Source organism: Lineus longissimus, chromosome 15 (assembly GCF_910592395.1).
Source record: "Lineus longissimus chromosome 15, tnLinLong1.2, whole genome shotgun sequence".
In the NCBI taxonomy this organism is placed as follows: Eukaryota; Metazoa; Nemertea; class Pilidiophora; order Heteronemertea; family Lineidae; genus Lineus; species Lineus longissimus.
The window spans coordinates 5,302,323-5,326,730 of NC_088322.1; the positions used below are offsets into that span (position 1 = coordinate 5,302,323).

At 41.0% G+C, this 24,408-nt stretch overlaps 1 protein-coding gene across 2 annotated transcripts; it reads right to left on the bottom strand.

Annotated features, from left to right (window-relative positions):
- Positions 1 to 425: 425 nt before the first annotated feature.
- LOC135499766 (uncharacterized) lies at positions 426 to 9,197 on the bottom strand. Of its 2 annotated transcripts, XM_064790716.1 has the most exons (4): positions 9,054 to 9,197; positions 7,911 to 8,087; positions 4,524 to 4,708; positions 426 to 3,940 (listed from the first exon to the last, which is right to left on the bottom strand). In XM_064790716.1, the coding sequence occupies exons 1-4, from the start codon at positions 9,133 to 9,135 to the stop codon at positions 3,935 to 3,937; spliced, it is 450 nt and encodes a 149-aa protein (XP_064646786.1). In that variant the 5' UTR covers positions 9,136 to 9,197; the 3' UTR covers positions 426 to 3,934. The 2 variants fall into 2 exon arrangements, 1 of the variants encoding a protein (XP_064646786.1); XR_010449336.1 differs by lacking the exons at positions 426 to 3,940; positions 4,524 to 4,708 and adding an exon at positions 8,601 to 8,670 and having other exon boundaries at positions 4,726 to 8,087.
- Between the last annotated feature and the right edge of the window lie 15,211 nt (positions 9,198 to 24,408).

Genomic DNA, 24,408 nt, shown 5'->3' on the forward strand with positions numbered 1-24,408 from the left:
ACAGCTCGCCACTTCGGGGGATCCCCCACTTCGGCAAAGAGATACCGTCGCCATGATGCATGAGGATATGATGTCACCATTACGGGGCGGAGCTTATGCTAATGTACGTGTGATTGACAGATTGACCGAATCTTGCCGGAGATTTGAAAGCAAATCAGAAAAATCGGCGCATAAAAACGCTTCAAAGTCATCAAAATTATCCAAATTTCGAAAAGTCTTTGGTGAAATTGATTGGTTGGGGTTATGTTTGGTGGTATACGGAAGAAAGATTTTTGGTTTATTTAGGTGTTTTAGAGAACACTCACAATAATGTTTGTGGGTGAACAGATAGAAGAATGTAGAACTTCCAGCAATCTCAATATGGTTCTTTTTAAGCACTCGTGACATGTTTACAAAAATTAAAGCAAGTGTTTTTAGTAGAGGTTTACCTAATGAGTAGCGTCTGGGTGATTATAAACCATTAACTTGTGTTTAAAAGCCCACATTGTAACGAAAGGTTCCGGCTTGACGCTAATCTCCACTGACGGCAGCCGCCATTTTGCCATACTCTCGAAACTTTGGGATCGTCAAATGCAATGGAAATCACATAATTTCTGACACACACTGCTACAATTCATCATTTTATTGTTCTTTCACAGTATTATTACGCCACCCCGATTCGCAAGGCAGCTTGTACCAACTGGCTCTGCATTGACTATCCCCATTCCAAGCCGAAGAACAGTGTGACAAGTTTCTCATTTTACCTTCCAATCACAGTCAAAATTTTCTAAAACAACCGGCAATGAGGACAAACTAATAATCTCAAACCAATCACAAGAATGTAATCAACACATACGACCTCATCCGAAGAGCGGATGATTAAGTTTTAGCACTGATTCAAGGTGATTTAATTCCTTCTTCGTCTCGCTTCAAATTCATAAAATGGCTGTCTTCCATACATAATTCATAAAATGGCTGTCTTCCATAGTATGCAGATCTAGTGGCGCAGTACAACACTGCGCATCTGGGATACCCCGACGGATTGCCTCGAACCGCGAAATTCAAAACTGCTGGCAATGCGCCAACTGACATTTTTGCACAATACCGCCACCTAGTGATATGAAACGAAATTAATCTATTTAATATCGAAACCTCTATATCAGGCCGACCTCTTAAACTTCATTTCAAACTTCGATCTGCTGGAATAAAGAAATGGGCTTTTTCAACCTCGACCTACTTATACCTGAATAGTAGGTCACACTGACCTAAATCTGTGTCAACATGTAGAGATGCCCAATAGGTGTCTACATATCAAATTTAGAGAGTCCATGACCAATAGCAAAACAAGAGGCCCAAGGGCCTGGCGCTCAGCTAAGTTGTTGCTGCGTTGTTTGTATATATTACATTACTCGTCAAACTCTACTAAACTAAGGACTCAAAGCCTGAGGATATTAGCTTCTGGATGTGTAACAGTGAATTACGGTAGACTGGCGCAATCTACTTCAAGCAAGCTCCACCCTTGCAATGTGTGCGCAAACAGATAACCTAACCTATATTGGACCATCAATTCTACACACAGCAACATGATTCATCCTCAGCTGTTACCATGATGATGATGATGATGATCCTTTTCGCAAATTGGTCGTCTTCTGTCTTTCTTCCATATTTTAGTGCCACCGGATGTAGTCTGCCCTTGTGGAGGGAGCCTTTCAGCACAGGACACAAGAATCCATGCGAATTGAATCACATGGAGAGACTAGCCCAATCACCCGCTTTTGGCTGGGTAGAAATGGGTAAATCTCGCAGACTGGACCTTAAACTCTACTGCCGACTGGCTGGTCTGACAGATGAGCAAGTAGGGTCCACCTAATGCAGAAGGCACCAGTTTCCCTAACTAAAAGGGTAACATTAACAAAATGCTCTACCCAACTCTATTATTGCCTAAAGGCCTGTGTACACTAGTAAAATATTAGCAACATTTTTACAACATTTCCAGTTGCAACAAATGTTGCGTAGTGTGTACAGAGCAAAACGCGTCTTACATTTACAACATGTTGTAAAATTGTTGTAAAATTGTTGTAAAATTGTTGCAAATTAAATGCAATGCAATTCTTTGTTGCATGTTGTAAAAATGTTGCAAACTCTTCAGCCAATCAGAAATAGGATTTGCGTCATGTGATCTACCTGAGGTCATGTGACTTGAACAAGAAGCAGGTATAGCAACTCTCAAGTGAGTGTCTTGCTTCGTAGGGTGATGAAACCTTTTCTAGAAGTTTCATCCATTCGCAGGAAGTTTTTGTATGACGGCTTGTCAGTCAGCCGCAACTCCTTTAACAGGCAGTGGTATGCCCCATGATCCACCCTTTTGATCCAGGGCCTGGTCCATATTCTCTTTGGTTATTTCGCCGCCTCTTCAGTCTCTCAACAATGACAGCTAAAATTGCTGCAGAAGCACTCAAAACACATCTTCTCTCCTTGGAATCATCCATTTTCCCTCCAAAATACCTATTTCCCTTTGTTCCCACTAAAAAGTTTGCAACAATTTACCAACATGTTGTAAAAATGTTGCTAATTTGTTGCAATTTTGTTGCTAGTGTACACAGGGCCTTGAAGGGCTTGTTGCAAAATTGTTGTAAAAATGTTGGTAAAATGTTGCTAATATTTTACTAGTGTACACCCTGCTTAAGTCAAGTGAAACTCTTACAAACCTTAGCAGAATGCCACCATTGAAATGTTGATAGCAAGTAAAAACTTTAAACAGATGGGCAGAGACCTGTATTCATCCACGACCGGAAGTGTGGCACAGTCACATAGAGCTTATCAAAATGTCAAGTTGTGGTAAATACATGGCTGGGATGGACCAAAGTGGAATTAATTCTCAATCTGTGGTTGATTCTTAATGTACAGAGTCAGGCCATCACAGAAATATGCTTTTTGATAATATATTTAAGAAAATGTGGTCTCACTGGTCAGTTTAGAACTTGTACTTTGACAGGGCCATATCAATGCGCCAGTGACGTTTTGATGGATACGGTGTACGGAAATCGTTTTTTCTCAGGCAATCGGTATTGGAATTTTTTAAAACTTTATTATGCTATTGGCAAAGGGTTCTTCTTGACACATATAAAATTTTGTGCAGATTGATTGGTCCAATGAGTACTTTTTTTACCAAAACCTATGCACAACAATGTACACGTAATGTACACATGTTTTAATAGAGGACTCTGGCCTACTAGGGCAGAGACCTGTATTCATCCACGACCGGAAGTGTGGCACAGTCACATAGAGCTTATCAAAATGTTAAGTTGTGGTAAATACATGGCTGGGATGGACCAAAGTGGAATTAATTCTCAATCTGTGGTTGATTCTTAATGTACAGAGTCAGGCCATCACAGAAATATGCTTTTTGATAATATATTTAAGAAAATGTGGTCTCACTGGTCAGTTTAGAACTTGTACTTTGACAGGGCCATATCAATGCGCCAGTGACATTTTGATGGATATGGTGTACGGAAATCTTTTTTTCTCAGGCAATCGGTATTGGAATTTTTTAAAACTTTATTATGCTATTGGCAAAGGGTTCTTCTTGACACATATAAAATTTTGTGCAGATTGATTGGTCCAATGAGTACTTTTTTTACCAAAACCTATGCACAACAATGTATACGTAATGTACACATGTTTTAATAGAGGACTCTGGCCAGATAGACTTGATTTTTTTACCCAACTGCCACATGCGGTTTTCTTTATTTAGTCAATTTTGAGGTAAGTATTACAGAATGAAATACTTGAATACTAAAATAGACTGGCTCTTCTGATGATTGCACTGGTGAACACCGAAGTCGATGGGATGTGCAAAGTCATAGCTCGATCCTCTCTCTAGTCTTGGTCATCTGTGATGTGGTCACCAAATATGTTCAAATGCAGCTGCAGTATGCCAGTAGTGTAGTGCAGATCATTCCTGCAAAACATGATGAGGAGATAACATTTTAATTTTGATAGATAGCTAAGCTAGCCAAGTTTTATATCAAATACAAGGCCAACAACAACTGATAAGGCGCTAGGGCCGAATGATCAAGGAAGTTCATTGAGAATACATTGTGATAAGAGTGATGAATCGGCTTCGTTTGAAGCATTGTGCTATGTACAGTGTGCATGTGTCAGTGTGTATCAGCTATCGCATTTATTGTTTGTTGACATTTCAAATCGCCGGAGTCGATCCTCAATTACACTGTTTATGTACATTCGCAACCTTACCCGATGATATCAGAACGATGTTTATTATTGTCTTGTTTATTCACATTAGTTCTGCTATGTGACAAGAGTTATTTGTTGAGTAATCCATGACTTAAAGCCGGACTTTGACATCGTTTCTCAGACCAAGCTGCATTTCGCAGATCGTTTTTCAACGATCGTCAACGAACTATTTCAAATTAATCACATCCAATTAAACAATCCAAGCCTTCCCTAATGTCATCAACATGCAATAACACAAGCAGCCAAATATTATCGCCTATGAAATTGTGCATTTAATGAGAACTTACCTCCGAATTGACAGAACGCGATCTATTCCATGGCATGGTCTCCTTACGTCTGAACTGCGCAGACTCCGAGACGTGACGTTCGCTGCACGTGGGATAACTCGCGCGAAATTTAAAATGCTCTTCTTGGGGGGTGCTCACTAAATTGTGCCAGTAACACCACCTGGTGAGAAATTCATGAACCACGCCTATTGATAATGAAAGAGAAAGCTTTGCTCTATAAGATTAGATTTGATTCATGATCCCCAACTTAAAGAATTAGGAGAAATCAGCTGCTGGAAAAGTTTTTGGAACATTTCGCTCCGTGCCACCTAGTGGCCAAACCGCTCATCCTGCCGGACCCACATTTGGTCTATTCAGGAGTCCTGAAGGGTCTCAACGCCTCAGAGGGAAAATCTATCGCCTATCCACCATAGTTTTGAAACGTGCCTGTTTAACAGACAGACAGACAGACCGACAGACGGACAATCATTCTACCATTTACTCATATGAATAGCTCAGCTTGTCAGCTGAGCTAAAAACGTGCCATGATCAAAGAAATTTTAGAGTTCGACCTCTGTGACCTTGAAATGAAGGTCAAATCAAAAACCCGTGTGATGTGATGTACCTTTATTAGATACACCCACCATAAAATTTTCATCGCTCTAGCTTTAACCATAAGCTTCAAAATGACAAAAATAGGTTTTCAAAGAGCACCCCCTATATGGCAGACCAGCAGTCAAATTGCGCTGATTTTCATTCTGAAGGAAGGTCTTGCCTAGGGGTACCCACACACCAAGTATGAACTTTCTGGGTCAAGCGGTTAAGAAACGTGCCACGATTTTGTCAAAAGTTAACGACGGACGACGACGACGGACGCCAGACGCCGCGGTATCGTATTAGCTCACCTGACAGGCGGGCTAATAAGCAGAACATTTTCCATATTTCCCGAACGTTTCATGACATTTGTGTGCCAGATTAGGTCTCGTTAGGGAGTTTTTCCCAAATGTACGTGATGATGACGTGCCCCATTAACAGGACGTAACATCTATTTTAAAATGCGTTTCCAAAGTGAATGCATGAGGACAACCCATTTGTGTCGTATATCACTGGAAACGCCCAATTCCCCTGATTCTGCAGGATGTTAAATCGGGCATTTTATTTCTTTAAATAAATCATAAGCGTCGCATTTGCTTCTAGCTCTGTTCACCATCCCAAATGGCAATATTGCCAATTGGGCCGGACAATCACGAAAAACCCCAAGTATTATACATTTCTTCCTGAATAATTCTTACAGAGACCATTCTCCCATGAAAGACAGTTGCTTACGCTACACAAAAATCAAAAAAAATCGAGGGTCAACCATTGAACTTTTGAGATATGTTGAATTTTGCACAAATCAGCGAAAAACGCACCAACTGGCACTGGACGGCATTTCAACACGGGGCCGACGCACATCCCAAGTCCAGTGTACACATACGTCGGCAACAGTATATATGCGTAGTTTCTTGTTAGCCGCCTATTGAGTAGCGCTCTACGTTTCAGAAACTCCAAAAAAACATGTCTTTGCCAAAACAACTGCTGAATCAACACTGACATACTGTAAGGACCGAGAAATCAATGATTTTAGGAACTACGGTGAGGGGGGGGGGGGGCGCACATGAATAAAAAAACAAACTCCCTAATGAGACCTTAAGGTAAGGTTGACATTGCCCTGACAGCCTTTTTTTAACATATGATAAAACTGCAGCCTCCTACAAGTCTCCTGATACCCGACAACACTGGTTTCCTCAAAAGGAAAGACTGGAACGACCATCTAGAAATATCATATGTCCTATGATAATCTGCTCAAATTGTGTCATACTTAGCATAATAATCACGTTCAGTGTCAATCACATACTGCAAAACATGCATATTCTTATCCGGAAAGAATCAAGCTATTCATATATTCAACATATATATTCATATTCAACAACTCTTCAATAACCCTGAAATTCAGTCAACTTTATAACCAAAATGCTATACTTAGATGGTACCGGTCATATTCTCTTTGCCATTGAGCTGAGAAGAATAACATTATTCAATGGAATCAAAACTGCTGAAACTAGCCAGAAACTGTTCTCCCCATCCACTGCAAATGACATGCATTACATTACCCGAGGTGAGCACATGGTCCCTGGACCATTTCATTGTTATTGGTGTGTTACGCTGGGATCAATAAATGCCACGTCGTCGGTGTCCGGATTATCATGGGGTGCGGTTACCGTTATACAATTTTTCAAAGTCGTTTACCCATGTATACATAATATCCGTTCTACTCTGCGATATTGTACCATTCTCCATGTGAACTGCTTCTGTTTCCTGCCTTTCTTTTCCTAAGCCTAACTTTCTAATTTCTTGCCAGAATACTCGCGGATTGCCTGTTTGTAACTGTTCAATATTTTCTAGATGCCTGCTATGAAATGCACAATTGGATTGCGGAGGTATTTATTAAATCTTACTCGATCGTCTTTGTACAATGTTCCGAGTGCTTGCTTCAAGTCTTGATTTCCTTTACATCGGAGATGCCTCTTCTCAGCTACTTTGCACAGTTTCCATAATTCTTCAAGCTCAGGACTCCATCAGGTTTTTTTGTATACTTACTTTTACCTTTTTAGCTCACCTCTCGGAAGCTTATACAATACCGTGGCGTCCGTCGGTGTCCATCATCGTTCGTCACTGCTAGGGCAATTGGCTAAAACTTTGGGCAATATGCCCAGACGTATTTTTCTTTTTCACGATATGACCTTCTTTCTCTGACCTCCAGGCGGCCATCTTGGAAATTGGTTTTTTGCCTTTTTGAAGCTAATGGTTGTAGCTAGAGCGATGATAGGTGGCACGTTTCATTTCCATTTGAGCTAGAAGGTTCTAAACTTATGAGGACATACATCGAGGGACCCCTCTATTTCTCTATTCAGGCGCTGCCACCAACACTACGGTGGACAAACTACAAAATTAGGGAAATCTCACATTTTCACTCTCTGTCATGAAAAGACCAATAGTTCCAATCAAATACCTTGATCAAACCAAGATCGAGTACAACAGTTCAGCTACCAGCAATGGCATTTAAAATAAAATGGGAACTCACCAATATTGCAAATAGAGACTTCGCCCTGAACATAATCACACACGTGGATATTCCTACACACACATCAGCGTGGCGACACAGAAAGAATCACGACGTCACTGAGAAAGATTAAAGTTTTCCCTTGAGTAAAGAATGTGCTGAGATTCGGTGACCTTGTATGTTGAACATTTGGGTGCCAACTGACTCGGCCTTTAGCCAGGAAAGAGAAGTCCATCGTGAATCCATGTGTAGGGTTATCGGGACATGTACATGAAATTATGAAATTGAAGACTTGTTCAACTTACACTTCTTGCACTTCATGAGATTCATCTCCGAATGTTCGTCCGAGTAATGTTTACAGCCGCACCTGATTGGTTCAGAGTCATTCAGCGGGACGTAGCTGTACGAGTTACAGCGGCAGCCACGGACTTTGCACAGCTGAAGGATGGGGCGTTTCAAAGTCTGTTTTGTGTTGCTTATATCTGGAAGAGAAGGTTACACTTCTGTCATTTTGGTTACACTTCTGTCATCTTGGACTTTTCAGGATATCTGGGAGTGGCGGAGTGGCGCAGTAGATAAGACTGTTACGTCTGAGGTCACCAGTTTGATTCTAAGTCAGACTACAAATCTGTGAGTACAGAAGCATGGCATCTCTGGGCCAACCAGCTTGCAGTCGATACCAGTCGGTGGAGAATACCAGCTGACATACAGGCGGTTCTTTTGATGCTGAAATTATAACACCCAAATAAAAATATGTTGTGATATACAATTTGACTTCGAGAGCAGATAAATTTTGCTTCCTTAAGGCCAGTGCTGAACTGGAACGAAAGGTTGGCAGTCCGACAGATTGACTGCTGTAAACTGAGAAGTGAGATACTGTTAACTGGGTAATGTTCAAAACATTAAACTTGCTAATAAATACATGTTTTTCTTTTTATTGTTTACATCGAGTTCTTAGATGATATAAATGAAAACCAGAAAAGTTCTATGCCTACCATTGGCAGAACTCTTCTCTGGTCGTCTTCAAAGTCCTCAGGTGACATCATGACACCCCCATCATCAATTCTGAAAAGGTATGTGATTGGGATGGTACGGAAGTTAAAAGAAAACATCCAGCAAACGAGTGATTTTCAATCGCTGTGACCTGTGATTTTAGTAAATCGTCACAATCTTGGAGGAGTGTTCTTGGAGACAGTCACAATCTGGACGAGGGTTTGCTGGTGTCCTTTGGAATGGAGACAGTCACAATCTTGGAAAAGTGTTTTGTTTGTTTCACTTGGAGACAGTCACAGTATTGAACTCGCTCCATTGAACATAATTTAGTGGCATTTTTGATGACACACCCTGTAGGCCTATTATCCACTCAGATCCAGATGATTTTTTGGGCACACACTGTAGAAAAACAGACATCACTGACAGCAGCAGATTTCAAGTCAATCAAAACCTACCTTCTGTATTCCAGATAGGCATCAACGTGTGTGCCCCCGCATCGGGGCCAAACTTGAGATGATAACTATCTCCTTGTGACATCTTGGACGGATTGAATTGCGCAGAAAATTATTTGCGGAAAATGTCACCTTGTTTGCACAGCACCAAAGACAAAGGTCATCGATGGGTGGCGCTGTTTATTTATAAACAAAAGCACGTGACACAAAGTTGGGGGGATTTAATAATTTTTTAATGGGTTTATTGCTCTTGAACACGAAAGAAGAACAACAGTCAATCTTATTACATATATACATGCCAAAGTCACGACGTTTACAGTAATAGTACCAGCATGACTGTGCTGCCAGCTATTAATAGTCTTGCTCTAACCACACTTCCCAATCAGTGCGTTGCGGGTTCGAGCATTGTTCGAGACTGGCATCACTACACGTTTCGATATTCTTTAACTTTCTTGATGGATTACACACCAAAGATATATGGGATTGAGGTAGGAATATGTTGTTGTTTTGTTTTGTCATGAGTATTTTATTCAGTAGGAATACCCCCTCGGTTTTGCTCAGTGTTGAAGTGTTTCTTTGTAATTCTCTGCCTGGTTATGTCCTTGTCCGGCGGAGGCGCTGGGGTACATTAAATATCACTTCCTATAAAAAAATTCCACTTTTCTCACAAATAAATATTATCCGGATGCAATTTTGAGAAAACTAAATGCATTAGAGGTATGAAAGTACTCATTGAAATACAGCATCTTTGAAAAGAATTAATTCTGATGAATTATGAAGTTGAATGTTGAATGATTTCTGAGTGCTGAGTGAAGTAGGTCAAACCATGAAACTAATGGGGGCAAATTTTGCACCACATATAAGGCAGTTACGAACCCTATTCCTATTGCCTGCACTGCTGACGTCCGTTGTGGCAACTGATCATTGTCGTTTCGGATTTCGGTGGTGCCTTGTGCCCGCTTGCGGGTGCATGAGTGCCCAGGATTGTTGATTGTGGCCATAGGTGTTCGGGCCCCCAATTTTTCTGCCCGGGCTTCTATGGTCATGGTTAACAATGTGGCCTGTTTTACACTTTTAGACATATTTTCTTTTTTTTTCAAGCCATCCATCCTAATATGGGAGGACAGTATCTCCTTGACAGTCAATCAAAATGTGCTGTGCTGGGCACCTGTGTTGGGTAGTTCTTGATAAGTTATAAACATGAAGAAAAGCTTATGTCGGAGATTATCTCGTGGGGGTAGACCCAAGCTCAGCAGGGATCAGGGTCTGTTTATGCATATAACCGGATTATTCAATCAGACATTAGTTTTCCTGCACATTTTTTACTCATTACACAAGACGCCTTTGAGAACGCAAGGCAAAATGTTGTGTGGACTGCAAAAGACACTTGGAGTTAAATCCACAGAACTTTTGAACTTGCCACGTCTTTGCCACAACAAAAGAGAAGACCATTCGGGGGTCCAATTATGTCATTCAGGACATCGACTGGTTCCTGTGAGATTGCACCGCATGCTATTTATAACTGAACAGGATGTTGACATCGACTGGTTCCTGTGCAGATTGCACCGCATGCTATTTATAACTCAACAGGATGTTGACATCGACTGGTTCCTGTGAGATTGCACCGCATGCTATTTATAACTCAACAGGATGTTGACATCGACTGGTTCCTGTGAGATTGCACCGCATGCTATTTATAACTGAACAGGATGTTGACATCGACTGGTTCCTGTGCAGATTGCACCGCATGCTATTTATAACTCAACAGGATGTTGACATCGACTGGTTCCTGTGAGATTGCACCGCATGCTATTTATAACTCAACAGGATGTTGACATCGACTGGTTCCTGTGAGATTGCACCGCATGCTATTTATAACTGAACAGGATGTTGACATCGACTGGTTCCTGTGCAGATTGCACCGCATGCTATTTATAACTCAACAGGATGTTGACATCGACTGGTTCCTGTGAGATTGCACCGCATGCTATTTATAACTGAACAGGATGTTGACATCGACTGGTTCCTGTGCAGATTGCACCGCATGCTATTTATAACTGAACAGGATGTTGACATCGACTGGTTCCTGTGAGATTGCACCGCATGCTATTTATAACTGAACAGGATGTTGACATCGACTGGTTCCTGTGCAGATTGCACCGCATGCTATTTATAACTCAACAGGATGTTGACATCGACTGGTTCCTGTGCAGATTGCACCGCATGCTATTTATAACTCAACAGGATGTTGACATCGACTGGTTCTTGTGAGATTGCACCACATGCTATTTATAACTCAACAGGATGTTGACATCGACTGGTTCCTGTGAGATTGCACCGCATGCTATTTATAGCTCAACAGGATGTTGACATCGACTGGTTCCTGTGCAGATTGCACCGCATGCTATTTATAACTGAACAGGATGTTGACATCGACTGGTTCCTGTGAGATTGCACCGCATGCTATTTATAGCTCAACAGGATGTTGACATCGACTGGTTCCTGTGCAGATTGCACCGCATGCTATTTATAACTCAACAGGATGTTGACATCGACTGGTTCCTGTGAGATTGCACCGCATGCTATTTATAACTCAACAGGATGTTGACATCGACTGGTTCCTGTGAGATTGCACCGCATGCTATTTATAACTCAACAGGATGTTGACATCGACAGGTTCCTGTGAGATTGCACCGCATGCTATTTATAACTCAACAGGATGTTGACATCGACTGGTTCCTGTGAGATTGCACCGCATGCATCTTAATGTCCACATATATTTGCTTCCCACGAGCATTAAGTGCAGGATTAACCCCTTACGTGCCAAGAAAAGAAGTGTTGACGTGCAATGTTCTGCTCTCTCAATGTCTTTACTTTTCCTTCGCCATTAAATGCACTTGTGCTGTCGCAGCCAGTAAATGGAGACTAATCAAAGCTTTGGAGACTCTTTCCCCAAGTTCCTTGCGTGTTGACGTGCAATTTATTCCACATATATTTGCTTCCCACGAGCATTAAGTGCAGGATTAACCCCTTACATGCCAAGAAAAGAAGTGTTGACGTGCAATGTTCTGCTCTCTCAATGTCTTTACTTTTCCTTGGCCATTAAATGCACTTGTGCTGTCGCAGCCAGTAAATGGAGACTAATCAAAGCTTTGGAGACTCTTTCCCCAAGTTCCTCGCTGATGGTGTTGACGTGCAATATTCTGCTCTCGCTCCATGAACCAAGATGTAGGGTAATATGAGGGTGCACATTAACCCCCTACGGGCCAAAATCAAGGTTATATATTTAAAAAATCTAAATGTCCTTTAGTAAGTGTTCAAACCTGTTGAAATTAATTCTTATTGGTATGTTCAAGAATTTATTCCACATATATTTGCTTCCCACAAGCATTAAGTGCAGGATTAACCCCTTACATGCCAAGAAAAGAAGTGTTGACGTGCTATGTTCTGCTCTCTCAATGTCTTTACTTTTCCTTCGCCATTAAATGCACTTGTGCTGTCGCAGCCAGTAAATGGAGACTAATCAAAGCTTTGGAGACTCTTTCCCCAAGTTCCTTGCGTGTTGACGTGCAATTTATTCCACATATATTTGCTCCCACGAGCATTAAGTGCAGGATTAACCCCTTACGTGCCAAGAAAAGAAGTGTTGACGTGCAATGTTCTGCTCTCTCAATGTCTTTACTTTTCCTTGGCCATTAAATGCACTTGTGCTGTCGCAGCCAGTAAATGGAGACTAATCAAAGCTTTGGAGACTCTTTCCCCAAGTTCCTCGCTGATGGTGTTGACGTGCAATGTTCTGCTCTCGCTCCATGAACCAAGATGTAGGTAGCGGGCAAATTTTAAGTGATGATATTAGGGTAATCTGAGGGTGCACATTAACCCCCTACGGGCCAAAATCAAGGTTATATATTTAAAAAATCTAAATGTCCTTTAGTGAGTGTTCAAACCTGTTGAAATTAATTCTCTTTGGTATGTTCAAGAATTTATTCCACATATATTTGCTTCGCACGAGCATAATTCTCTTTGGTATGTTCAAGAATTTATTCCACATATATTTGCTTCGCACGAGCATTAAGTGCAGGATTAACCGCTTACGTGCCAAGAAAAGAAGTGTTGACGTGCTATGTTCTGCTCTCTCAATGTCTTTACTTTTCCTTCGCCATTAAATGCACTTGTGCTGTCGCAGTCAGTAAATGGAGACTAATCAAAGCTTTGGAGACTCTTTCCCCAAGTTCCTTGCGTGTTGACGTGCAATTTATTCCACATATATTTGCTTCCCACGAGCATTAAGTGCAGGATTAACCCCTTACGTGCCAAGAAAAGAAGTGTTGACGTGCAATGTTCTGCTCTCTCAATGTCTTTACTTTTCCTTGGCCATTAAATGCACTTGTGCTGTCGCAGCCAGTAAATGGAGACTAATAAAAGCTTTGGAGACTCTTTCCCCAAGTTCCTCGCTGATGGTGTTGACGTGCAATGTTCTGCTCTCGCTCCATGAACCAAGATGTAGGTAGCGGGCAAATTTTAAGTGATGATATTAGGGTAATATGACGGTTCACATTGACCCCCTACGGGCCAAAATCAAGGTTATATATTTAAAAAATCTAAATGTCCTTTAGTAAGTGTTCAAACCTGTTGAAATTAATTCTGTTTGGTATTTTATTCCACATATATTTGCTTCCCACGAGCATTAAGTGCAGGATTAATCCCTTACGTGCCAAGAAAAGAAGTGTTGACGTGCAATGTTCTGCTCTCTCAATGTCTTTACTTTTCCTTGGCCATTAAATGCACTTGTGCTGTCGCAGCCAGTAAATGGAGACTAATCAAAGCTTTGGAGACTCTTTCCCCAAGTTCCTTGCGTGTTGACGTGCAATTTATTCCACATATATTTGCTTCCCACGAGCATTAAGTGCAGGATTAACCCCTTACGTGCCAAGAAAAGAAGTGTTGACGTGCACTGTTCTGCTCTCTCAATGTCTTTACTTTTCCTTGGCCATTAAATGCACTTGTGCTGTCGCAGCCAGTAAATGGAGACTAATCAAAGCTTTGGAGACTCTTTCCCCAAGTTCCTCGCTGATGGTGTTGACGTGCAATGTTCTGCTCTCGCTCCATGAACCAAGATGTAGGTAGCGGGCAAATTTTAAGTGATGATATTAGGGTAATCTGAGGGTGCACATTAACCCCCTACGGGCCAAAATCAAGGTTATATATTTAAAAAATCTAAATGTCCTTTAGAAAGTGTTCAAACCTGTTGAAATTAATTCTGTTTGGTATGTTCAAGAATTTATTCCACATATATTTGCTTCCCACGAGCATTAAGTGCAGGATTAACCCCTTACGTGCCAAGAAAAGAAGTGTTGACGTGCAATGTTCTGCTCTCTCAATGTCTTTACTTTTCCTTGGCTATTAAATGCACTTGTGCTGTCGCAGCCAGTAAATGGAGACTAATCAAAGCTTTGGAGACTCTTTCCCCAAGTTCCTCGCTGATGGTGTTGACGTGCAATGTTCTGCTCTCGCTCCATGAACCAAGATGTAGGTAGCGGGCAAATTTTAAGTGATGATATTAGGGTAATATGAGGGTGCACATTAACCCCCTACGGGCCAAAATCAAGGTTATATATTTAAAAAATCTAAATGTCCTTTAGTGAGTGTTCAAACCTGTTGAAATTAATTCTCTTTGGTATGTTCAAGAATTTATTCCACATATATTTGCTTCGCACGAGCATTAAGTGCAGGATTAACCGCTTACGTGCCAAGAAAAGAAGTGTTGACGTGCTATGTTCTGCTCTCTCAATGTCTTTACTTTTCCTTCGCCATTAAATGCACTTGTGCTGTCGCAGTCAGTAAATGGAGACTAATCAAAGCTTTGGAGACTCTTTCCCCAAGTTCCTTGCGTGTTGACGTGCAATTTATTCCACATATATTTGCTTCCCACGAGCATTAAGTGCAGGATTAACCCCTTACGTGCCAAGAAAAGAAGTGTTGACGTGCAATGTTCTGCTCTCTCAATGTCTTTACTTTTCCTTGGCCATTAAATGCACTTGTGCTGTCGCAGCCAGTAAATGGAGACTAATAAAAGCTTTGGAGACTCTTTCCCCAAGTTCCTCGCTGATGGTGTTGACGTGCAATGTTCTGCTCTCGCTCCATGAACCAAGATGTAGGTAGCGGGCAAATTTTAAGTGATGATATTAGGGTAATATGAGGGTTCACATTGACCCCCTACGGGCCAAAATCAAGGTTATATATTTTAAAAATCTAAATGTCCTTTAGTAAGTGTTCAAACCTGTTGAAATTAATTCTGTTTGGTATTTTATTCCACATATATTTGCTTCCCACGAGCATTAAGTGCAGGATTAATCCCTTACGTGCCAAGAAAAGAAGTGTTAACGTGCAATGTTCTGCTCTCTCAATGTCTTTACTTTGGCCATTAAATGCACTTGTGCTGCCGCAGCCAGTAAATGGAGACTTATCAAAGCTTTGGAGACTCTTTCCCCAAGTTCCTCGCTGATGGTGTTGACGTAGAATTTATTCCACATATATTTGCTTCCCACGAGCATTAAGTGCAGGATTAACCGCTTACGTGCCAAGAAAAGAAGTGTTGACGACTCTCTCAATGTCTTTACTTTTCCTTGGCCATTAAATGCACTTGTGCTGTCGCAGCCAGTAAATGGAGACTAATCAAAGCTTTGGAGACTCTTTCCCCAAGTTCCTCGCTGATGGTGTTGACGTGCAATGCTCTGCTCTCGCTCCATGAACCAAGATGTAGGTAGCGGGCAAATTTTAAGTGATGATATTAGGGTAATATGAGGGTGCACATTAACCCCCTACGGGCCAAAATCAAGGTTATATATTTAAAAAATCTAAATGTCCTTTAGTAAGTGTTCAAACCTGTTGAAATTAATTCTGTTTGGTATGTTCAAGAATTTATTCCACATATATTTGCTTCCCACGAGCAATAAGTGCAGGATTAACCCCTTACGTGCCAAGAAAAGAAGTGTTGACGTGCAATGTTCTGCTCTCTCAATGTCTTTACTTTTCCTTGGCCATTAAATGCACTTGTGCTGTCGCAGCCAGTAAATGGAGACCAATCAAAGCTTTGGAGACTCTTTCCCCAAGTTCCTCGCTGATGGTGTTGACGTGCAATATTCTGCTCTCGCTCCATGAACCAAGATGTAGGGTAATATAAGGGTGCACATTAACCCCCTACGGGCCAAAATCAAGGTTATATATTTAAAAAATCTAAATGTCCTTTAGTAAGTGTTCAAACCTGTTGAAATTAATTCTGTTTGGTATGTTCAAGAATTTATTCCACATATATTTGCTTCCCACGAGCATTAAGTGCAGGATTAACCCCTTACATGCCAAGAAAAGAAGTGTTGACGTGCAATGTTCTGCTCTCTCAATGTCTTTACTTTTCCTTCGCCATTAAATGCACTTGTGCTGTCGCAGTCAGTAAATGGAGACTAATCAAAGCTTTGGAGACTCTTTCCCCAAGTTCCTTGCGTGTTGACGTGCAATTTATTCCACATATATTTGCTTCCCACGAGCATTAAGTGCAGGATTAACCCCTTACATGCCAAGAAAAGAAGTGTTGACGTGCAATGTTCTGCTCTCTCAATGTCTTTACTTTTCCTTGGCCATTAAATGCACTTGTGCTGTCGCAGCCAGTAAATGGAGACTAATCAAAGCTTTGGAGACTCTTTCCCCAAGTTCCTCGCTGATGGTGTTGACGTGCAATGTTCTGCTCTCGCTCCATGAACCAAGATGTAGGTAGCGGGCAAATTTTAAGTGATGATATTAGGGTAATCTGAGGGTGCACATTAACCCCCTACGGGCCAAAATCAAGGTTATATATTTAAAAAATCTAAATGTCCTTTAGTAAGTGTTCAAACCTGTTGAAATTAATTCTGTTTGGTATGTTCAAGAATTTATTCCACATATATTTGCTTCCCACGAGCATTAAGTGCAGGATTAACCCCTTACGTGCCAAGAAAAGAAGTGTTGACGTGCAATGTTCTGCTCTCTCAATGTCTTTACTTTTCCTTGGCTATTAAATGCACTTGTGCTGTCGCAGCCAGTAAATGGAGACCAATCAAAGCTTTGGAGACTCTTTCCCCAAGTTCCTCGCTGATGGTGTTGACGTGCAATGTTCTGCTCTCGCTCCATGAACCAAGATGTAGGTAGCGGGCAAATTTTAAGTGATGATATTAGGGTAATATGAGGGTGCACATTAACCCCCTACGGGCCAAAATCAAGTTATATATTTTAAAAATCTAAATGTCCTTTAGTAAGTGTTCAAACCTGTTGAAATTAATTCTGTTTGGTATGTTCAAGAATTTATTCCACATATATTTGCTTCCCACGAGCAATAAGTGCAGGATTAACCCCTTACGTGCCAAGAAAAGAAGTGTTGACGTGCAATGTTCTGCTCTCTCAATGTCTTTACTTTTCCTTGGCCATTAAATGCACTTGTGCTGTCGCAGCCAGTAAATGGAGACTAATCAAAGCTTTGGAGACTCTTTCCCCAAGTTCCTCGCTGATGGTGTTGACGTGCAATATTCTGCTCTCGCTCCATGAACCAAGATGTAGGGTAATATAAGGGTGCACATTAACCCCCTACGGGCCAAAATCAAGGTTATATATTTAAAAAATCTAAATATCCTTTAGTAAGTGTTCAAACCTGTTGAAATTAATTCTGTTTGGTATGTTCAAGAATTTATTCCACATATATTTGCTTCCCACGAGCATTAAGTGCAGGATTAACCCCTTACGTGCCAAGAAAAGAAGTGTTGACGTGCAATGTTCTGCTCTCTCAATGTCTTTACTTTTCCTTGGCCATTAAATGCACTTGTGCTGTCGCAGCCAGTAAATGGAGACTAATCAAAGCTTTGGAGACTCTTTCCCCAAGTTCCTCGCTGATGGTGTTGACGTGCAATGTTCTGCTCTCGCTCCATGAACCAAGATGTAGGTAGCGGGCAAATTTTAAGTGATGATATTAGGGTAATCTGAGGGTGCACATTAACCCCCTACGGGCCAAAATCAAGGTTATATATTTAAAAAATCTAAATGTCCTTTAGTAAGTGTTCAAACCTGTTGAAATTAATTCTGTTTGGTATGTTCAAGAATTTATTCCACATATATTTGCTTCCCACGAGCATTAAGTGCAGGATTAACCCCTTACGTGCCAAGAAAAGAAGTGTTGACGTGCAATGTTCTGCTCTCTCAATGTCTTTACTTTTCCTTGGCTATTAAATGCACTTGTGCTGTCGCAGCCAGTAAATGGAGACCAATCAAAGCTTTGGAGACTCTATCCCCAAGTCCCTCGCTGATGGTGTTGACGTGCAATGTTCTGCTCTCGCTCCATGAACCAAGATGTAGGTAGCGGGCAAATTTTAAGTGATGATATTAGGGTAATATGAGGGTGCACATTAACCCCCTACGGGCCAAAATCAAGGTTATATATTTAAAAAATCTAAATGTCCTTTAGTAAGTGTTCAAACCTGTTGAAATTAATTCTGTTTGGTATGTTCAAGAATTTATTCCACATATATTTGCTTCCCACGAGCAATAAGTGCAGGATTAACCCCTTACGTGCCAAGAAAAGAAGTGTTGACGTGCAATGTTCTGCTCTCTCAATGTCTTTACTTTTCCTTGGCCATTAAATGCACTTGTGCTGTCGCAGCCAGTAAATGGAGACTAATCAAAGCTTTGGAGACTCTTTCCCCAAGTTCCTCGCTGATGGTGTTGACGTGCAATATTCTGCTCTCGCTCCATGAACCAAGATGTAGGGTAATATAAGGGTGCACATTAACCCCCTACGGGCCAAAATCAAGGTTATATATTTAAAAAATCTAAATATCCTTTAGTAAGTGTTCAAACCTGTTGAAATTAATTCTGTTTGGTATGTTCAAGAATTTATTCCACATATATTTGCTTCCCACGAGCATTAAGTGCAGGATTAACCCCTTACATGCCAAGAAAAGAAGTGTTGACGTGCTATGTTCTGCTCTCTCAATGTCTTTACTTTTCCTTCGCCATTAAATGCACTTGTGCTGTCGCAGTCAGTAAATGGAGACTAATCAAAGCTTTGGAGACTCTTTCCCCAAGTTCCTTGCGTGTTGACGTGCAATTTATTCCACATATATTTGCTTCCCACGAGCATTAAGTGCAGGATTAACCCCTTACGTGCCAAGAAAAGAAGTGTTGACGTGCAATGTTCTGCTCTCTCAATGTCTTTACTTTTCCTTGGCCATTAAATGCACTTGTGCTGTCGCAGCCAGTAAATGGAGACTAATAAAAGCTTTGGAGACTCTTTCCCCAAGTTCCTCGCTGATGGTGTTGACGTGCAATGTTCTGCTCTCGCTCCATGAACCAAGATGTAGGTAGCGGGCAAATTTTAAGTGATGATATTAGGGTAATATGAGGGTGCACATTAACCCCCTACGGGCCAAAATCAAGGTTATATATTTAAAAAATCTAAATGTCCTTTAGTAAGTGTTCAAACCTGTTGAAATTAATTCTGTTTGGTATGTTCAAGAATTTATTCCACATATATTTGCTTCCCACGAGCATTAAGTGCAGGATTAATCCCTTACGTGCCAAGAAAAGAAGTGTTAACGTGCAATGTTCTGCTCTCTCAATGTCTTTACTTTGGCCATTAAATGCACTTGTGCTGCCGCAGCCAGTAAATGGAGACTTATCAAAGCTTTGGAGACTCTTTCCCCAAGTTCCTGGCTGATGGTGTTGACGTAGAATTTATTCCACATATATTTGCTTCCCACGAGCATTAAGTGCAGGATTAACCGCTTACGTGCCAAGAAAAGAAGTGTTGACGACTCTCTCAATGTCTTTACTTTTCCTTGGCCATTAAATGCACTTGTGCTGTCGCAGCCAGTAAATGGAGACTAATCAAAGCTTTGGAGACTCTTTCCCCAAGTTCCTTGCTGATGGTGTTGACGTGCAATGCTCTGCTCTCGCTCCATGAACCAAGATGTAGGTAGCGGGCAAATTTTAAGTGATGATATTAGGGTAATATGAGGGTGCACATTAACCCCCTACGGGCCAAAATCAAGGTTATATATTTAAAAAATCTAAATGTCCTTTAGTAAGTGTTCAAACCTGTTGAAATTAATTCTGTTTGGTATGTTCAAGAATTTATTCCACATATATTTGCTTCCCACGAGCAATAAGTGCAGGATTAACCCCTTACGTGCCAAGAAAAGAAGTGTTGACGTGCAATGTTCTGCTCTCTCAATGTCTTTACTTTTCCTTGGCCATTAAATGCACTTGTGCTGTCGCAGCCAGTAAATGGAGACTAATCAAAGCTTTGGAGACTCTTTCCCCAAGTTCCTCGCTGATGGTGTTGACGTGCAATATTCTGCTCTCGCTCCATGAACCAAGATGTAGGGTAATATAAGGGTGCACATTAACCCCCTACGGGCCAAAATCAAGGTTATATATTTAAAAAATCTAAATGTCCTTTAGTAAGTGTTCAAACCTGTTGAAATTAATTCTGTTTGGTATGTTCAAGAATTTATTCCACATATATTTGCTTCCCATGAGCAATAAGTGCAGGATTAACCCCTTACATGCCAAGAAAAGAAGTGTTGACGTGCTATGTTCTGCTCTCTCAATGTCTTTACTTTTCCTTGGCTATTAAATGCACTTGTGCTGTCGCAGCCAGTAAATGGAGACTAATCAAAGCTTTGGAGACTCTTTCCCCAAGTTCCTTGCGTGTTGACGTGCAATTTATTCCACATATATTTGCTTCCCACGAGCATTAAGTGCAGGATTAACCCCTTACGTGCCAAGAAAAGAAGTGTTGACGTGCAATGTTCTGCTCTCTCAATGTCTTTACTTTTCCTTGGCCATTAAATGCACTTGTGCTGTCGCAGCCAGTAAATGGAGACCAATCAAAGCTTTGGAGACTCTTTCCCCATGTTCCTCGCTGATGGTGTTGACGTGCAATGTTCTGCTCTCGCTCCATGAACCAAGATGTAGGTAGCGGGCAAATTTTAAGTGATGATATTAGGGTAATATGAGGGTGCACATTAACCCCCTACGGGCCAAAATCAAGGTTATATATTTAAAAAATCTAAATGTCCTTTAGTAAGTGTTCAAACCTGTTGAAATTAATTCTGTTTGGTATGTTCAAGAATTTATTCCACATATATTTGCTTCCCACGAGCATTAAGTGCAGGATTAACCGCTTACGTGCCAAGAAAAGAAGTGTTGACGTGCTATGTTCTGCTCTCTCAATGTCTTTACTTTTCCTTCGCCATTAAATGCACTTGTGCTGTCGCAGCCAGTAAATGGAGACTAATCAAAGCTTTGGAGACTCTTTCCCCAAGTTCCTTGCGTGTTGACGTGCAATTTATTCCACATATATTTGCTTCCCACGAGCATTAAGTGCAGGATTAACCCCTTACGTGCCAAGAAAAGAAGTGTTGACGTGCAATGTTCTGCTCTCTCAATGTCTTTACTTTTCCTTGGCCATTAAATGCACTTGTGCTGTCGCAGCCAGTAAATGGAGACTAATCAAAGCTTTGGAGACTCTTTCCCCAAGTTCCTCGCTGATGGTGTTGACGTGCAATGTTCTGCTCTCGCTCCATGAACCAAGATGTAGGTAGCGGGCAAATTTTAAGTGATGATATTAGGGTAATATGAGGGTGCACATTAACCCCCTACGGGCCAAAATCAAGGTTATATATTTAAAAAATCTAAATGTCCTTTAGTAAGTGTTCAAACCTGTTGAAATTAATTCTGTTTGGTATGTTCAAGAATTTATTCCACATATATTTGCTTCCCACGAGCATTAAGTGCAGGATTAACCGCTTACGTGCCAAGAAAAGAAGTGTTGACGACTCTCTCAATGTCTTTACTTTTCCTTGGCCATTAAATGCACTTGTGCTGTCGCAGCCAGTAAATGGAGACTAATCAAAGCTTCGGAGACTCTTTCCCCAAGTTCCTCGCTGATGGTGTTGACGTGCAATGTTCTGCTCTCGCTTCATGAACCAAGATGTAGGTAGCGGGCAAATTTTAAGTGATGATATTAGGGTAATATGAGGGTGTTGACGACTCTCTCAATGTTTTTACTTTTCCTTGGCCATTAAATGCACCTGTGCTGTCGCAGCCAGTAAATGGAGACTAATCAAAGCTTTGGAGACTCTTTCCCCAAGTTCCTCGCTGATGGTGTTGACGTGCAATGTTCTGCTCTCGCTCCATGAACCAAGATGTAGGTAGCGGGCAAATTTTAAGTGATGATATTAGGGTAATCTGAGGGTGCACATTAACCCCCTACGGGCCAAAATCAAGGTTATATATTTAAAAAATCTAAATGTCCTTTAGTAAGTGTTCAAACCTGTTGAAATTAATTCTGTTTGGTATGTTCAAGAATTTATTCCACATATATTTGCTTCCCACGAGCATTAAGTGCAGGATTAACCCCTTACGTGCCAAGAAAAGAAGTGTTGACGTGCAATGTTCTGCTCTCTCAATGTCTTTACTTTTCCTTGGCTATTAAATGCACTTGTGCTGTCGCAGCCAGTAAATGGAGACTAATCAAAGCTTTGGAGACTCTTTCCCCAAGTTCCTCGCTGATGGTGTTGACGTGCAATGTTCTGCTCTCGCTCCATGAACCAAGATGTAGGTAGCGGGCAAATTTTAAGTGATGATATTAGGGTAATATGAGGGTGCACATTAACCCCCTACGGGCCAAAATCAAGGTTATATATTTAAAAAATCTAAATGTCCTTTAGTAAGTGTTCAAACCTGTTGAAATTAATTCTGTTTGGTATGTTCAAGAATTTATTCCACATATATTTGCTTCCCACGAGCAATAAGTGCAGGATTAACCCCTTACGTGCCAAGAAAAGAAGTGTTGACGTGCAATGTTCTGCTCTCTCAATGTCTTTACTTTTCCTTGGCCATTAAATGCACTTGTGCTGTCGCAGCCAGTAAATGGAGACCAATCAAAGCTTTGGAGACTCTATCCCCAAGTCCCTCGCTGATGGTGTTGACGTGCAATGTTCTGCTCTCGCTCCATGAACCAAGATGTAGGTAGCGGGCAAATTTTAAGTGATGATATTAGGGTAATCTGAGGGTGCACATTAACCCCCTACGGGCCAAAATCAAGGTTATATATTTAAAAAATCTAAATGTCCTTTAGTAAGTGTTCAAACCTGTTGAAATTAATTCTGTTTGGTATGTTCAAGAATTTATTCCACATATATTTGCTTCCCACGAGCATTAAGTGCAGGATTAACCCCTTACGTGCCAAGAAAAGAAGTGTTGACGTGCAATGTTCTGCTCTCTCAATGTCTTTACTTTTCCTTGGCTATTAAATGCACTTGTGCTGTCGCAGCCAGTAAATGGAGACTAATCAAAGCTTTGGAGACTCTTTCCCCAAGTTCCTCGCTGATGGTGTTGACGTGCAATGTTCTGCTCTCGCTCCATGAACCAAGATGTAGGTAGCGGGCAAATTTTAAGTGATGATATTAGGGTAATATGAGGGTGCACATTAACCCCCTACGGGCCAAAATCAAGGTTATATATTTAAAAAATCTAAATGTCCTTTAGTAAGTGTTCAAACCTGTTGAAATTAATTCTGTTTGGTATGTTCAAGAATTTATTCCACATATATTTGCTTCCCACGAGCAATAAGTGCAGGATTAACCCCTTACGTGCCAAGAAAAGAAGTGTTGACGTGCAATGTTCTGCTCTCTCAATGTCTTTACTTTTCCTTGGCCATTAAATGCACTTGTGCTGTCGCAGCCAGTAAATGGAGACTAATCAAAGCTTTGGAGACTCTTTCCCCAAGTTCCTCGCTGATGGTGTTGACGTGCAATATTCTGCTCTCGCTCCATGAACCAAGATGTAGGGTAATATAAGGGTGCACATTAACCCCCTACGGGCCAAAATCAAGGTTATATATTTAAAAAATCTAAATATCCTTTAGTAAGTGTTCAAACCTGTTGAAATTAATTCTGTTTGGTATGTTCAAGAATTTATTCCACATATATTTGCTTCCCACGAGCATTAAGTGCAGGATTAACCCCTTACATGCCAAGAAAAGAAGTGTTGACGTGCTATGTTCTGCTCTCTCAATGTCTTTACTTTTCCTTCGCCATTAAATGCACTTGTGCTGTCGCAGTCAGTAAATGGAGACTAATCAAAGCTTTGGAGACTCTTTCCCCAAGTTCCTTGCGTGTTGACGTGCAATTTATTCCACATATATTTGCTTCCCACGAGCATTAAGTGCAGGATTAACCCCTTACGTGCCAAGAAAAGAAGTGTTGACGTGCAATGTTCTGCTCTCTCAATGTCTTTACTTTTCCTTGGCCATTAAATGCACTTGTGCTGT